This window comes from Macaca fascicularis, chromosome 7 (assembly GCF_037993035.2).
Source record: "Macaca fascicularis isolate 582-1 chromosome 7, T2T-MFA8v1.1".
Taxonomy (NCBI): Eukaryota; Metazoa; Chordata; class Mammalia; order Primates; family Cercopithecidae; genus Macaca; species Macaca fascicularis.
The window spans coordinates 92,135,638-92,152,464 of record NC_088381.1 but is presented as its reverse complement, the minus strand read 5'-3'; the positions used below and the strand labels follow the sequence as shown (position 1 = coordinate 92,152,464).

The 16,827-nt window shown below is 54.5% G+C and overlaps 1 protein-coding gene across 41 annotated transcripts; it reads left to right on the top strand.

Annotated features, from left to right (window-relative positions):
• The first annotated feature begins 522 nt into the window (after window positions 1-522).
• ADCY4 (adenylate cyclase 4) lies at window positions 523-16,717 on the top strand. Of its 41 annotated transcripts, none has more exons than XR_012415651.1 (26): window positions 897-984; window positions 1,287-1,475; window positions 3,005-3,202; window positions 3,310-3,471; window positions 4,052-4,201; window positions 4,633-4,781; window positions 4,860-4,971; window positions 5,693-5,820; window positions 5,970-6,128; window positions 6,456-6,588; window positions 6,755-6,928; window positions 8,551-8,594; window positions 8,731-8,817; window positions 9,030-9,099; window positions 9,443-9,540; window positions 10,847-10,931; window positions 11,039-11,176; window positions 11,780-11,890; window positions 12,133-12,317; window positions 12,521-12,605; window positions 13,005-13,163; window positions 15,245-15,342; window positions 15,647-15,754; window positions 15,871-15,985; window positions 16,303-16,427; window positions 16,513-16,717. XR_012415651.1 is itself a non-coding variant. In XM_005560981.5 (26 exons), the coding sequence occupies exons 2-26, from the start codon at window positions 1,317-1,319 to the stop codon at window positions 16,663-16,665; spliced, it is 3,234 nt and encodes a 1,077-aa protein (XP_005561038.1). In that variant the 5' UTR covers window positions 897-984; window positions 1,291-1,316; the 3' UTR covers window positions 16,666-16,717. The 41 variants fall into 41 exon arrangements, 10 of the variants coding, with proteins under 10 accessions (XP_045252166.2, XP_005561038.1, XP_005561036.1 ...); XR_012415652.1 differs by having other exon boundaries at window positions 15,096-15,342; XR_012415653.1 differs by having other exon boundaries at window positions 13,005-13,300; window positions 15,196-15,342.
• The last annotated feature ends 110 nt before the right edge of the window (window positions 16,718-16,827 follow it).

Here is a 16,827-nt window from a genome sequence, read left to right as displayed (position 1 = left end):
GGAGCTGCCAGTGAGGGATAGGGAGGCACCACAACTCTGCTATGGCAGGAAGCGGGGATGCTGGGGGCTGGGAGTGGGCAACGGCCTGGCACACAAGGTCAGGGCACAGCCGGCTACAACAGGAAGGAATCCCAGAGGCCTGGTTCCCCAGACCACTCTAATCTCAGGGCAGTGCTTCCTTTAAAGCCTAGGATGGCGACCCCACCCTAACCCTAAACTCTGGGGATAGAGGCTGTGGTCCCTTTTCTTCTGGGCTCTCAACTCAGTTGCAGCGCTCTGGGAAGGGATGAGTGGGTGTGAAAGATCACAGACCAGGCCCCCCACGGTGCCCTCAGGTTCTTAGAGATCATGAGGTCCCATACCTGCCTCCACCACACACTCAGGTTGCTTCCTAGACATTGCTTCCCTTTTGATTCCCAGCTGCTCTTCGGGAGTGGAAAGCTATGGCTCCTAAAGCTATACACACGCGCACCCCCTCCCACGGAACAGTTCAAACCTGGTAGTAGTGGTTGCCAGCCAGGCGGAGAGACGAGGAGAATGAGCGCCCCCCGCTCTGACCTAGATCCCCACCAGGACTCACATTCTTCCCTACATTCTCGCCAGGCTTCAGCCCCCCGCCCTCAGTCTCCCCACTACCAAACGTTCACCCCCATTTGGCCACACCCTATTCGGTCCACCCCAGCCACCCCTTCGCATCTCTCCCAGGGTCCACATTGCCCTTCCCTGAAGGGGCTGAGGCGGGAAGGCGATGGTGTTAAGAGAGACAAAACCAAGTGCGGGAGGAGACCAGGGGAGTCCGGCTTCGGCACAGGAAGGGGCCGGGCTGTCCCGTCGGGGAAGTGGGAGGGGGGCCGCGGCGCCTGGAGGGAAGCTCCTGTCGCCCGGGACTCTGAGCCAGAGCGCAGCGGCGAGCGTGACTCCGCCATCAGGTCCCCGGCTGCCTCCCTGGGCCTAGCCCACTCCGCTGCGCCAGCGACGCGGGCAGTGAGTTCGGGGGACAGGGGAACCCAGGGCTCCCTCGCACCAACCCCAAATCCTGCCCTCCTGGCGATGAAGCTTTGCTAGGGCACCTCCACAATCCGGGCACGAGGGAGGAGGAGGAAAGGACTGAGGGATCCCCTCATAGCCAGCTGGGAGCGGGCTGGGAGGCCGCAGGGAGGGCCTGAAAAAGGAGACGGGATTACCACGAGGTTTGGGGGCGCGGGGAGGTAGCGGCTTGGAGCGGGTTAGAAAAGCTCAGGTGCGGCCCGCCGGGCCGAAGGAGGTAACCCGGCGCCCGGCCCTAGCCAGCCTCGGGACTCTGGGCGGGGGAGATCATGGCCCGCCTCTTCAGCCCCCGGCCACCCCCCAGCGAAGACCTCTTCTACGAGACCTACTACAGCCTGAGCCAGCAGTACCCGCTGCTGCTGCTGCTGCTGGGAATCGTGCTCTGTGCGCTCGCGGCGCTGCTCGTGGTTGCCTGGGCCAGCGGCAGGGTGAGCCGGGCCGCCGCTGCGGGAGGGTCGCTGCCTGGGTAGCATTTTCGGGGTTGGGGTTTGTGGGGTCTTTTTTTCGATGTGTTTCGTTGCTGGGAGCCGAGAAAGAACCATTGAATCTGGCTAGGAACTGCAGTGACCCTGGGCAAGTCACTGTACCATTCTGGGTCTGCGCAGGGAGAAAGCTGAGTCCTGGGTGCTTCTAGTTTCTGTCCGGGTTCTGACAGACTTCATGAACGTCCGTGGTCTACGGGTTCTACAATAAATCCATCACCGGATTTTCCAGTTTTCCAAAAGGGAAATTCTAGGAGGCCCCTGAGGAATTCATTTCCTGCCTTTCTCTGCCTCTTAGGGGATGTGGGGCAGTTGTGCCCACAGACTCCCAGAAGGCACCCTCCACCCGGCTCTCACTGAGTCCCAAAGTAAACCCATGTCCAGTTCCTGTTTGGGAAGGAAGGGGGTCTTCAATCAAATTCTAGAAATGGCCTGCCCCGGGTTTTCTTTTCACTCCTTGGAGGCAAAGTGGGAAAATCACCGGGCGTGGCCAATCCTTGCTGGTCCACGCCGAAATCCGGGAAGAGATGGGGACAAAACGCGGGGACGACGGTGGAACTTCTGCAAGGAGTTGAGGCAGGTGGCGAGATCGCAGCCCTGGCGGCCAGGAAGGTGCGGGACGCCGCGGGTCCTGGCGCCCCCTGCTGCTCGAGCACTGCCTCGCACCGCCCTCCGAGCTGCCAGCCGCCGGCCCCCGCGCCGCCGGGAAACTCCCGAGCAAATTGGCCAGATTTGGAGACATTCATTCCGAAGTGCCTTCTTGTGAGCTAGGATCTATCTTTTACTTGTTTCATGAAGCTTTGGTTCCCGTTTGACAGATAAGAAAATTGAGGCTCAGAAAAGTCATGGATTCACAAATAGGGATGGGAGCCAGATCTTCTAGGTAGCTGTCCCAGGCTCAGCAAGATAATAGGTTGGACCGCAGGAGGCTGGGCGCGGTGGCTCACGCCAGTAATCCCAGCACTTTGGGAGGCCGAGGTGGGAGATCGCTTGAGCCCAGAAGCTCGAGACCAGCCTGGGCAACTTGGCGAGATCCTGTCTTCTACTAAAAATGCAAAAAAAAAAAAAAAAAAAATTCAGCCGGGCGTGGTGGCGGTAGCATGTAATCCCAGCTACTCGGGAGGCTGAGGCACGAGAATCACTTGAACCCGGAGGCAGAGGTTGCAGTAAGCCGAGATCGTGCCACTGAACTCCAGCCTGGGCGACAGAGCAAGACTCTGTCTCAAAAAACTAACCAACCAACCAACAAAAATCATACGAGATTGCTGAGTCTGGATAAAAACAGTAGGACACAAGCAATTTCAAATGGTTCAACCTAAAGTGAATGGCAAGCGGAGGTGCCTTGCCTCCTTTTAGTACTTAGGCTTGAGACATCTTTCAGAACTGGGCTGAGGGGCTGGGCTGCCGGCTCTTCCTTTATCAGGTTCGTTCCTTCTCCCTGTCACAATCTTGCCTCATACACCCCTTGCCCACAGGAGCTGACCTCAGACCCGAGCTTCCTGACCACTGTGCTGTGCGCGCTGGGCGGCTTCTCGCTGCTGCTGGGCCTCGCTTCCCGCGAGCAGCGACTGCAGCGCTGGACGCGTCCTCTGTCCGGCTTGGTATGGGTCGCGCTGCTAGCGCTAGGCCACGCCTTCCTGTTCACCGGGGGCGTGGTGAGCGCCTGGGACCAGGTGAGAGGGGCGGCAGGCAGGGCAGCGGGGACGGCCCGGGCTTCGATCCCTCACCAGGCCTTGAATAGTCCCACTCTGGCCTTCGGCTTTCCGCGCCCCGCCCCCAGGTGTCCTATTTTCTCTTCGTCATCTTCACGGTGTATGCCATGCTGCCCTTGGGCATGCGGGACGCCGCCGTCGCGGGCCTCGCCTCCTCACTCTCGCATCTACTGGTCCTGGGGCTGTATCTTGGGCCACAGCCGGACTCACGGCCTGCACTGCTGCCTCAGGTGAGCACGCAAGTAGCACAGGCTGCGCTCAGGACGGCTCTGTCACGTGCTAGTAGTCTCCTTTGGTGGGGTTGTGGAGCTGTGACTCCAAGGCAGGGTGCAACGCTGGGAGTAGGATACCCAATCTTGCTTTCGCAGAGCTGGTACAACAGTGTGGTGCAATGCCTGCTGTTACCAGAAGAGGGATCCAGGTCTCAAGGAAGGGAGTCGTGTCGTGGTTTGCACGGGGACAACAGATGTTGGTTAATGAAACCTTGACACAGAATGTAAAAAAAAAAAAAGTTTTGTGCCACGGAAGTGGGTAGCGACAGTGGAGTGGTATTCCAAACAGAGGAAATGTACCTGCAAAGGTTCCAGACCTAAGAGGTCGTATTGGTGAAGCAGCCGAGAGTCTGGAGCAGGGAGCATCTGGGAAGGGAAACGCCCCTAGGGATGCCACAGTGTGGCACCACTTGTTCCACAGTAGTTAGGTCCCTCACTGTAGAACCCAGTCTCCCCCAGCCAGTCTTTGAGACCAATTCCAGCTACACACGACAACCACCCGGGTCCCGCGTCCTCTGAGGCTGGCCTTCGCCCACAGTTGGCAGCAAATGCGGTGCTGTTCCTGTGCGGGAACGTGGCAGGAGTGTACCACAAGGCGCTGATGGAGCGCGCCCTGCGGGCCACGTTCCGGGAGGCACTCAGCTCCTTGCACTCGCGCCGGCGGCTGGACACCGAAAAGAAGCACCAGGTTAGCCTGGCCTAGGAAGGCCAGACCAGCGCTCCCAGAGAGGAGTTGCTTAGATTACATAACGGGGGTCCTCCACAGGTTGAGTGACTCTGGGCAGATTTCTTGACCTGTTTCCTCTTTTGTATAAAACGTGGGTATTGCCCATCTTAGAAGGTTGTGAGGCTCACACAAACCAAAGCTTATAAAAAGCACTTTAGGGCATTATGATATTAAGTGAACTCTCATTCAGGTGTTGATACTGGGAGTTCAGTCCCTAAAGGTGATCAATGTAGGATGGGGTGCTGGAGCCCTGTTGTGTGCAGAGGGAGGACCTGGGGGAGCATCCTGGGGAGCACGTGTGGTGGGCAGTGTGGGCTCCTGAGTGATTTGGGGGGCAGGGGCTCCCGGCTTTAGGATGCAGAGGAGTTGGTACTCATAGTGACCTCTTCTAGGAACACCTTCTCTTGTCCATCCTTCCTGCCTACCTGGCCCGAGAGATGAAAGCAGAGATCATGGCACGGCTGCAGGCAGGACAGGGGTCACGGCCAGAGAGCACCAACAATTTCCACAGCCTCTATGTCAAGAGGCACCAGGGAGTCAGGTATGATGAAGAATGGCTGGAGGGGAGGAGCCTGTGGGCTAAGACCCTGGCCCCACTGACACAGCCTGCCCTATGCAGTGTGCTGTATGCTGACATTGTGGGCTTCACGCGGCTGGCCAGCGAGTGTTCCCCTAAGGAGCTGGTGCTCATGCTCAATGAGCTCTTTGGCAAGTTCGACCAGATCGCCAAGGTCAGAGAAGGCTTCCCTCCCCACCCAGGGACCCTCAAATTTCCCATCCTGGGTAGCCCCTTCCAAGGGAAACTCCCACCTTATAAGATCCCAGGCCCACTTCAGTGCATGCAGGCCCCCAGATATCCCAGTGGAAAGAGGAAACCCTCTCAAACATTCCCAGTCATGAAGCTGCTCACCACACATCTGAAACCTGCAGAGATCCCTCAATATCTCCACAGATGTCCCAAGTACAATGCCCCATACAAGCTCAGAGCCCCAACATATGTGTCTCTGGACACTACGACCAAATCTATAGAGACGTTTTGATATTCTAACCTTAGGAGGCCCTTCCAAGAGAAATTTCTGCCCTATGCAACCTCAGCCTAGCAACCTGCTTAGACTCCAGGGATACCTCCAAGCAACCAATCCTTGGGTTCCCCCCAACCTCTCAATCCTGAGACCACTACCACATATTCAACTCTGGGTACCCCCTTCACTTGCCAAAAGTGGAAAGAGCCACAGCCATCCAGCCCTTGGGGAAACCCTTCTGAGAAAGAGATCTGCATGGAAGACAGTTAGCCCCATATCAGGTGAAAGGAGTCCCTAGATCTGATCTAAACACTACCCCACCTTGGAAGTTCTTCAGGAATACCACACTCGCTCCCCGCTTTTCCCAACTCCCTCCTACCCTTCTGGCCTCTAACCAGGTTCCTCTACACACCCACATACACACTCCCAGGAGCATGAATGCATGCGGATCAAGATCCTGGGGGACTGTTACTACTGTGTCTCCGGACTGCCACTCTCACTGCCAGACCATGCCATCAACTGCGTGCGCATGGGGCTGGACATGTGCCGGGCCATCAGGTCAGCTCAGGCGGTGGTCAGGAGGAATGCTGAGGGTGGATGTGGGGGGCAGCAGGCAACTGACAGAAGTCCTCTTTGTGAGAATCAGGGGTGTCTCATAGGCAGGGCTGAAGGTAGGACTCAGATTGCCCCACACTCACTCTGCTCAGGAAACTGCGGGCAGCCACTGGCGTGGACATCAACATGCGTGTGGGCGTGCACTCAGGCAGTGTACTCTGTGGAGTCATCGGGCTGCAGAAGTGGCAGTATGACGTTTGGTCCCATGATGTCACACTGGCTAACCACATGGAGGCAGGCGGTGTACCAGGGTGAGACCTATGGCCCTAGGCAGCTACAGCAGAAGGCCAACCAGGCCTACCACAGGCTGCCAAACTTTTCGTTAGTTCCTTAAGATAAGCACAAGAAGAGTACCTTAAGATGAGTCCCATATGGGGCTTGGGAGATCCTAGGGTACAGGGAGGGGAGCTGGGAGGCACCTCCTGTAACACAGGCTCTTTCTTGAAGTCAGACCTCCAGGAATGATCTTTAAAAGACATGAGATGTTTGTCAGTTCTAGGAGCCACGGGCGTGAGGGGGCAGGAAATAGGAGATGTGAAGGCCCTCCCTGCTGACCCCTACTGCCTCCCTCCTTCCAGGCGAGTGCACATCACAGGGGCTACCCTGGCCCTGCTGGCAGGAGCTTATGCTGTGGAGGACGCAGGCATGGAGCATCGGGATCCCTACCTTCGGGAGCTAGGGGAGCCCACCTATCTGGTCATCGATCCACGGGTAAAAGCCCAGCGCAGACCCCGTGGGTTGGCCCACACAAACTGTCCCACAGTCAACAGGCCTGATCTCTTCTGTGCCAGAGATTGAGTTCCTGGATCCTACTGGGGGGTGGAGGAAGAATGAGGGAGTGTCTGTCATCTTTACTCTCAGCCCTCATGTGTCCCAGGCAGAGGAGGAGGATGAGAAGGGCACTGCAGGAGGCTTGCTCTCCTCGCTTGAGGGCCCCAAGATGCGTCCATCACTGCTGATGACCCGTTACCTGGAGTCCTGGGGTGCAGCCAAGCCTTTTGCCCACCTGAGCCACGTAGACAGCCCTGTGTCCACCTCCACCCCTCTCCAGGTATGCGCACCTTCACCCTGAGCCCCAGAGCTTAGTTAAATCCACCCCCAGTATCCTCAGGCCCCACTCCCACCCAGCCTTCTCTGCCCCCACCGCCAGTGAGCCACTTAATGATTTGTGATATCCCAAAGTCCTGAACTGTCTGGTCACCCCAGTCACTGGTTCAGGCCCTTCCTTGCCCCTCCTTCCAGAGAAAGGGCCCTCCAGCTCACCTCAGAGAAGATCCAAGATCCCTACAGACACCATGTCCATAACTCCCCAGCCTCTACTCAGGAGAGTGCCTTCCCCTGACACCACATAGGCAGTTGGACCCCCACTTCCTCCTGTCTCTGATTGTAGGGCTGTGCACCCATAGCACCAGGAAATGTCTCTGTTTAAAACTCAGTTCCTGAAACTTCATGCTCTCTTCTTCAATCCCCCCAACACTGGGGAGTGGGGGAAGGACACTGGCAGCAGTGGTTGCAGGAAGTACTTAATTCCAAGTGTTAACATGAGGTAGGGGAGAGGTCAGAGGGTTAAGCTGGCAGGAGGAAGAGGAAGGAAGAAGCTGAGGCTCAGCTGACTGTTGGAGGATGAGACCTCTAAGGTGGGTGGAGTGGTGTGTGGGGATTGCTCCAAGCCCAGGGACTATGAGATGACCTTAGGTGCAAGGTTGTTGTTCAAGAGTATCTCCTGAGGCAGGACCTTCACTAGCACAGAAATCCACTTAGCCCCTGAAGTTCCAGGAGATCAGTCAAATATCAGAAATCTTGCCAGGCACAGTGGCTCACGCCTGTAATCCCAGCACTTTGGAAGGCCGAGGCAGATGGATAGCTTGAGGTCAGTAGTTTGAGACCAGCCTGGCCAACATGGCGAAACCCCATCTCTACTAAAAATACAAAAATTAGCCAGGCGTGGTGGTGCGTGCCTGTAATCCCAGCTATTCACGAAGCTGAGGCAAGAGAATTGCTTGAATCTGGAAGGCGGAAGTTGCAGTGAGCTGAGATTGCACCACTGCACTCCAGCCTGAGCAACAAGAGAGAAACTCCATCTCAAAAAAAAAAAAAGAAAGAAAGAAAGAAAAAAGAAATCCAGCCAGGTGCTGTGGCTCACGCCTATAATCCCAGCACTTTGAGAGGCTGAGACAGGCAGATCACCTGAGGTCAGCAGTTTGAGACCAGCCTGACCAACATGGTGAAACCCCCTCTCTACTAAAAATGCAAAAATTAGCCAGGCATGGTGGCACATGCCTGTAATCCCAGCTACCCGGGAGGCTGAGGCAGGAAAATCGCTTTAACCTAGGGGGCAGAGGTTACAGTGAGCCAAGATCACGCCATTGCACTCCAACCTGGTGACAGAGCAAGATTCCGTCACAGACACACACACACACACACACACACACACACAGATCCTGGGAGTCTAGAGAGTCAGGGGGAAACTTACTTTAAGGAGGTTCAAACCTCTTCTTCAAGAGCAGGTGGGATTTGGGAGAGAGAGAGGTCATTAGAGGCAGAGGAAAGGGCCCAGTGAAATGCCCAAGGTCAAGGACATGTATAGAGCATGCAGTGTGGCTCATGGTCTACCTCACTACAGGGAGTCTACCTCACCCACCATGCCCACCTCTCACTGTGCTCTCCCAACAGGAGAAGACCCTGGCTTCCTTCAGCCCCCAGTGGAGCCTAGATCGGTGAGGAGGCCCCAAAGCCTTTGCCAGTGGGGCTGTCTGTATGACCCCCTCCATCCTCCCTGGGGGTCTGCTCGTGCTTTGCCCAGATGCTCTGAGAGTCTCTGTGGTGATGTACTTGGCTCTCACTGCTGTGCAGGAGCCGTACCCTCCGTGGACTGGATGATGAACTGGACACCGGGGATGCCAAGTTCTTCCAGGTCATTGAGCAGCTCAACTCACAGAAGTACGGAGAACAAAGAGGACTGGGAGGGCCGCAGGCCCTGAGGTCGTGTGGTGGAGAAGGGATGGTGCTCCCTGAGGGACTGGAAGGAAGACTCACCTGACCACCCGCTCTTGCCCTCACTCTGCCCTCTTCCTGCCCCTCTCTGCCCTCTTCCTGCCCTTCTCTGCCCTCTGCTCTCTGGTGCTTTCACCCACCCTTCCACCTCCCACCAGACAGTGGAAGCAGTCGAAGGACTTCAACCCACTGACACTGTACTTCAGAGAGAAGGAGATGGAGAAAGAGGTGAGCTGTGGAGTGAATGGCACCAAACGACTTCCCAACTTTAGTTCCTTGGCGCTGGGGAGGGGTCAGCCCTTGGGTCTCCTCCCCAGGTCTGCTCAGTTTGTGATCCTAGGGATGAGGAGCTTGTGCCTCTCTCTAAGGGAAAGTCACTCTGTAGACTGAGCTACTGGATGGTAGAGGGAGGAAGGAGGGTAGCTCCTTGGAGAACTGGTAGGGTCTACATGGAACTGAACTGGAGGCTTGGCGGTGAGGCTGAGGAACCCACCCATTGCCCGGGAGTGATGCCTTCAAGGTGATGGGCAGCACGGGACCCTGTCTCTACCTCCGGCCCCCTCACTTTCAGTACCGACTCTCTGCAATCCCCGCCTTCAAATACTATGAAGCCTGCACCTTCCTGGTTTTTCTCTCCAACTTCATCATCCAGATGCTAGTGACAAACAGGTGAGAGTGCCCCAGGCGAAGGAGGCCCTGGCTGTCACAAGCGGATCACCTTGCCCTCATGACCCCTGGCCACACTTTCTTCATTCACCTCTTCCCCTTAGCTTCAGGCACTTACCCACAGAGGAAACGGGTTTTCTGGGGAAAATGATAATCGCAGCCCTTATCTTAATCTTGTACATCCTGTGGACTTTCTACACAGCCCTAGCATTTTCCCATGAGTGTCTCTTTTGGTGCTAACAACATCTCCATGAAGGCGGGTTTGTTTCCATTGAGAAACCCAAATCTGGCAGCAAATGTGTGAGCTTAGAAAGTAGATCCTCGCCAAGCGCGGTGGCTCAAGCCTGTAATCCCAGCACTTTGGGAGGCCGAGACGGGTGGATCACGAGGTCAGGAGATCGAGACCATCCTGGCTAACACGGTGAAACCCCGTCTCTACTAAAAAAAAAAATACAAAAAACTAGCCAGGCGCGGTGGCGGGCGCCTGTAGTCCCAGCTACTCGGGAGGCTGAGGCAGGAGAATGGCGTAAACCCGGGAGGCGGAGCTTGCAGTGAGCTGAGGTCCGGCCACTGCACTCCAGCCTGGGTGGCAGAGCGAGACTCCGTCTCAAAAAAAAAAAAAAAAAAAAGAAAGTAGGCCCTCATTCCTAGTCCACTGCTAGCAGGGACGAGGACTTGTTAACTCAGCCACGTGGCCGGGTGCAATGGCTCACACCTGTAATCCCAGCACTCTGGGAGGCCAAGGCAGGTGGATCACCTGAGGTCAGGAGTCAAGACCAGCCTGGCCAACACGGTGAAATCCCGTCTCTACTAAAAGTACAAAAATATACTGGGTGAGATAGCAGACTCCTGTAATCCCAGCTACGCGGGAGGCTGACAGTAGGAGAATCGCTCAAACCCTGGAGGCAGAGTTTGCAGTGAGCCAAGATGACACCCCTGCACTCCAGCCTGGGCAACAGAGCGAGACTCCGTCTCAAAAAAAAGAAAAAAAAAAAAAAAAAACTCAGCCAGGTTAAAGAGCTTTAGCCTAAAGACCCAGAGATCGGTCTGCCGTAGCCTTGGTCATTCTTGTGAGCCCCCACTCCCCACCATACGGGTCCCTGTTCCACCTCAACACAGCTCTAGACCCTTAAGCCAGCCAACCCAGATCATTAGAATGCAATGTGTTTTATCAGCCGGGACCCCATTGCCAGCCAACCCAGATTCCCCAGAACCACTTCCCCCATCTCCCACCCAACTCACCAGCAGCTTCACAGCACACAGGGAGCCTGTTCTGGCACTTCAAGGCCTCGATTTTGTCTCCCTTTAGGCCCCCAGCTCTGGCCATCACGTATAGCATCACCTTCCTCCTCTTCCTCCTCCTCCTTTTTGTCTGCTTCTCAGAGGACCTGATGGTGAGGTGGGCTGAGGGGTGGAAGTGGCATGCCAGAGCCCTGGTCACAACCTGTCCTGAAGAGGGTGCCCCAGCCCCATGGCTAAGACGCCCATGCTCCCTCCACAGAGGTGTGTCCTGAAAGGCCCCAAGATGCTGCACTGGCTGCCTGCACTGTCTGGCCTGGTGGCCACACGACCAGGACTGAGAATAGCCTTGGGCACCGCCACCATCCTCCTTGTCTTTGCCATGGCCATTACCAGCCTGGTGAGGACAGAGGGGGCCCTATCCACCCCCATCAGGGCATGTTGGACCTGCCAGGGACTGAAAGGGAACCCCTGGATTTGGGCAGGCAGCTGGACTAATCCCAGGAGATGCTGGAAATGTTGTATAAATAGAAAGAAAAAAATTACAGTCACCAGCAATCTACATCTGGGTATAATAGTTGTTAATAACACTTTGGTGAATGTCCTTATCTTTTTTCTGTGTAGGCAGTTATTTATTACTTAGATCACTTGGCTGATTTTTCAGGATTTAGACTCATTCCTAGAATTCTATTCCTGGAGGGCACCTGGGAATCACCCATCAGCCAAGTTACAGAAGAGGAAGCTAAGGCCCAGAGAGGCTAAGTGGCTGGCAAGAGCTCACACAGTGGCTCAGAGTCAGAGAAGTACTCTTGACACCCCTCACACAACTCCTCCCCCAGTGAGGACCCCAGTGCTGAGGTTCCCTTCCCTACCAGAAATAGCAGAATCCACCCCTTTGGACGAGTCTGGACCTGACTCATCCCTGGGTCAGCTGAAACCCAGCACAAGCCACCATTGTGCCCAAGAAGCTACCTGCCTCTTCAGCTCCTCATCTCCTCTGCAGTTCTTCTTCCCAGCATCATCAGACTGCCCTTTCCAAGCTCCCAATGTGTCCTCCATGATTTCCAACCTCTCCTGGGAGCTCCCTGGGTCTCTGCCTCTCATCAGTGTCCCAGTGAGTGTTCCCACATGCCCTTAATCTCCTTCCTCAGCCCAAGTCCACAGCTCCCCTGAGTGGAGGAACACTCCATTCTGTGGATTAGAACAGACATAAGTCACACCCAGTGTGTATCAGTGTATGATGCCCCCTGTCTCCCAGATAGGACCTGGGCCTGGGAGGGACAGGAAGGGAGCCCTCAGGGGTCCCCCCTCTGCCTGTGGGACATGCCCACTCCTGACCCCTGCCTGGCCCCACAGTACTCCATGCACTGCTGCACGCTGGGCTTCCTCTCCTGCTCCCTCTTTCTGCACATGAGCTTCGAGCTGAAGCTGCTGCTGCTCCTGCTGTGGCTGGCAGCATCCTGCTCCCTCTTCCTGCACTCCCACGCCTGGCTGTCCGACTGCCTCATCGTCCGCCTCTATCTGGGCCCCTTGGACTCCAGGTATGCACAGCTGCTGGACAGAGGTGCCGGGCCCCCTGGGATGGGGGTGAGATGGGATACAGCAGAGCTGTCCTGGCCTCACTGACCTGAATCACCTACAGGGCAAAGTGGGAGGGAAGCGGAGGCCTACATGGGCACTGGGGGCAGGGAGAAGGCCAGGAAGGGGCAGAGCAAGGGGCAACCCTGATCCATGGCCCCTTCAGGCCCGGAGTGCTGAAGGAGCCCAAATTCATGGGTGCTATCTCCTTCTTCATCTTCTTCTTCACCCTCCTTGTCCTGGCTCGCCAGGTAAGTCACCCAGCTCAGCCCCACCAGGGCCCACCTATGAGTGGCCCCCATATTTGTGACTTGATCTTTCTAATCTCCAGGGTTGAATCCCGTTGGAAGCTTCTAAGCGAGTCTTCCTGCTTCCTTTCTTTCTCCTCCACTCCCCGTCCCTCCTTTCTCCCACACCCCTATCTGGGAAAGCCCATGCTTTAGAAAAAGTCTGCTGCCAATTCTGTATCCCTAGTCTGAATCTAATTTCAAGGATAGTCTCCCTCCAAGGATACTTGCACCTTAAGCCCTACTTCTAGACTGGGGGTGGGGTGGGGGTGGTTTCAGGCATCATGGAGTTGGGGCTGAACACGCAGAAGCTGCGCTTCCCCTGCTCTGTGTCTCCCCATGGCCCCTGGTGACCCTCCCCAGAATGAGTACTACTGCCGCCTGGACTTCCTGTGGAAGAAGAAGCTGAGGCAGGAGCGGGAGGAGACAGAGACGATGGAGAACCTGACTCGGCTGCTCTTGGAGAACGTGCTCCCTGCACACGTGGCCCCCCAGTTCATTGGCCAGAACCGGCGCAACGAGGTGACTCCTGACCCCCTGACTCCTGATCCACGGACGCCATAGGGCCTAATTTCGGATGAAAGTCTTGACCTATGGCCAGTTCTCTCTAGTGCTTGTCAAGCATCTTCGTTTTCACAAGATCTTAGATTCTGTCTTTGGTGAGCACAAAATTGCATTTCAAATTCTTACTTGGAAGGCATGTCTTATCTAATTCATGACCATTCCATACCTTCCAGAAGCTTAGGTGTTGATGGGAGCTGTCTGGAGCAGGGGTCCCCAGCCCCCAGGCCCCAGGTCCATGGCCTGTTGGGAACTGGCTACACAGCAGAGGTGAGGTGAGCCGTGAGCCAGCACTACCGCCTGAGCTCCGCCTCCTGTCAGATCAGCAGCGGCATCAGATTCTCATAGGAACTCGAACCTTATTGTGAACTGCACATGCAAGGGGTCTAGTTTGTACACTCCTTATGAAAATGTATTAGGCTGATACAAAATTAATCGCAGTTTTTGCCATTAAAAGTAATATAATTAAAAGTAATTACTTTTTTTTTTTTTGAGACGGAGTTTCACTCTTGTCCCTCAGGCTGGAGTACATGTAATGGTGTGATCTCAGCTCACTGAAACCTCTGCCTCCTGGGTTCAAGCGATTCTCCTGCCTCAGCCTCCCAGGTAGCTGGGATTACAGGTGCCTGCCACCATGCCTGGCTAATTATTTTTGCATTTTTTTTTTTAGTAGAGACAGGGTTTCATCATGTTGACCAGGCTGGTCTCGATCTCCTGATCTCAGGTGATCCACCTGCCTTGGCCTCCCAAAATGCTGAGATTATAGGTGCACTGCACCCGACCTAAAAGTAATTACTTTTAATGGCAAAAAAAAAAAAAGCAATTAATTTTGCACCAATCTGATAACTAATGCCTGATGATCTGAAGTGGAACAGTTTCATCCCAAAACCATCTCCCCCACAGCCTGGGTGCATGGAAAACTTGTCTTCCATGAAACCCATCCTTGGGGCCAAAAAGGTTGGGGACTGCTGGTCTAGAGGATACAGTCCACCCCTCTCTCTAGACATGTACTATCCAATATGGTAGCCATTAGCGTATGAAAATTTAATGTTAATGAATTAAAATATTCAGTTCCTCAGTTGCATCAGCCACATTTCCAGGGCTCAACAGCCACGTGTATCTAGTGGCCACCCTATTGGACACTGCAGATAGGGAATGTTTCCACTGCAAAAATTTCTATTGGATGCTGCTGCTCTAGATCCTGAAAAATCTTACTAGAGCCAAACCATCAGAAAGTCACCCACATATTTGTACCATCGTATTTGTATCATCTGCTGGCCCTCTGCTATGGAAATGCTCTTGACTCATATTGAAGGGTGTTAAAAGAAACAGCTCAGGAGCTCTTTCACAGCTTTATGCCCCCACCGCCTGCTCCCTGCTCTCAAGATCAGCTCTGGTTTCTTCTCTAATAGACACAGGGAATGTTGTAATCGATCCTTTTCTCTCTTCACTTTGGTGGCTAGAAAGCTGAGAACCAAAATCTAAGACTAAATAGGACTTCATGGCACTCATTTTGTGAACCACCCTCAGATCTGATTCCATCTTTATCATCTTACTCTTATTTTCCCTTTGCCTCATAGTCCCTATTGTTGCTTACTTTATCTTTCATTTTGTAGCTATCTTAACTGACTTAAACACGTTTTACCTTTGGTTTTGTAGCTGACTTAATTGACTTAAACACCTTTCAGCAGTAGGATAGGATATAGAAATAATTAACATTGACAGGATCCCACTTCTAGGAGTGATTCCCTTCGTGTTGCTGTGAGGTGATCCTGACCCCAAACCTCTGTCTTTTCTAGAATTACAATGAGATCCAAGCTTTGACTCCTAAGTCACTTCCCTGGGGTAGCCTGGCCCTACTCCTCTCCCTCCCTCCCAATTCTTCTTAAACAGGGAGACCAGGAATGTGGACATGGGGAGGAGGGCCCCACACAGACCTAGAAAGGAGAGGAACATGACATGTACCCCTCACTCCAGTCTCCTGCTCTCCCAGGATCTCTACCACCAGTCCTACGAATGCGTTTGTGTCCTCTTCGCTTCAGTCCCAGACTTCAAGGAGTTCTACTCTGAATCCAACATCAATCATGAGGGCCTAGAGTGTCTGAGGCTGCTCAATGAAATAATTGCTGATTTTGATGAGGTGAAAATTCCAAGAGTCTCCCAGAACCTATGTCCTAGATTCTAAAATTTCCCCCAGTACCTCCTTCCACTTTGCTTTTCTGGCCATGAAGTCAATCCTCCCCTCTACAGTACTCCCTCGCCTCCTCTGATCCCCCAGATCTACCCACTCCAGCAACACTGCCCACCACCAACCCTCTCCTTCCTGACACCATCCCCACTCCCACAGCCTGATCCTTTAACTCCAAAGGCTTGGGGCTGGGCTTCTGGGAGAGGGGATGGAGAGAGTAAGAGAGACTGGGGACAGGACTCTTCTCTACATACAGCTGCTCTCCAAGCCCAAGTTCAGTGGGGTGGAGAAGATCAAGACCATTGGCAGCACCTACATGGCAGCCACAGGATTAAATGCCACCTCTGGACAGGATGCACAACAGGTACAGCAACCCTTCCTTACTTACCACCCTCCTCTGGTCTCTCATTGATGGGCTCATTAGTGGGACTTATTCCTGTGCCCTCACTGGCCCACCCTGGTGCGTGGGCCCATTGCCAGGATGCTGAACGGAGCTGCAGCCACCTTGGCACTATGGTGGAATTTGCCGTTGCCCTGGGGTCTAAGCTGGACGTCATCAACAAGCATTCATTCAACAACTTCCGCCTGCGTGTGGGTGAGAGACTTCCCCTGCTGCAACAGTCTGGTACCTCCTCACCTTCCTGAGCTTGCCCCACTCCAAGTCCTTTGTTAGCTGCTCCCAGTTCATCCTGAAGCCCCTTTCCTAACTCACTGCCTGGGATGGGGTGTGAAGCTGCTGGGCCAGGAGGTATGAGGCTCTCCCACTCTTTTTCTTAAGCTACATTCCTCCAGCCTTAGAGACCCCTCCTCTTCTCTAGGGCCCCCCAGGCTCTTCTCCCTTCCTTCTAGTTCCTTGTGCTTCCTCTTCCCCTCTTCCTTCTCCAAGTCTGTCATTACCACATCCCTTATTAGGGTTGAACCACGGACCAGTAGTAGCTGGAGTTATTGGGGCCCAGAAGCCACAATATGACATTTGGGGCAACACAGTGAATGTGGCCAGCCGCATGGAGAGTACAGGAGTCCTTGGCAAAATCCAAGTGAGTGAACAACATTGGAGGCATAGGGGGAGGGGAACTAAGAATAGGGCCACCTCCATATTCCCTCACCCCCCTCCAATTGTAGGTGACTGAGGAGACAGCCTGGGCCCTACAGTCCCTGGGCTACACCTGCTACAGCCGGGGGGTCATCAAGGTGAAAGGCAAAGGGCAGCTCTGCACCTACTTCCTGAACACAGACTTGACACGAAGTGGACCTCCTTCAGTTACCCTAGGCTGAGATTGCACTCCCCTTCTAAGAACCTCAATAAAGAGACTCTGGTGTGCCTGGAGCCCATTGATGTCAGAAGCTGCTGATATAGCTGGGGATCACCTTCTCCTTGCCCTTCAGTGGGAAGTATTCTTCCCAGGCCAATTTTAGTGCGAGTGTGTGTGTGTGTGT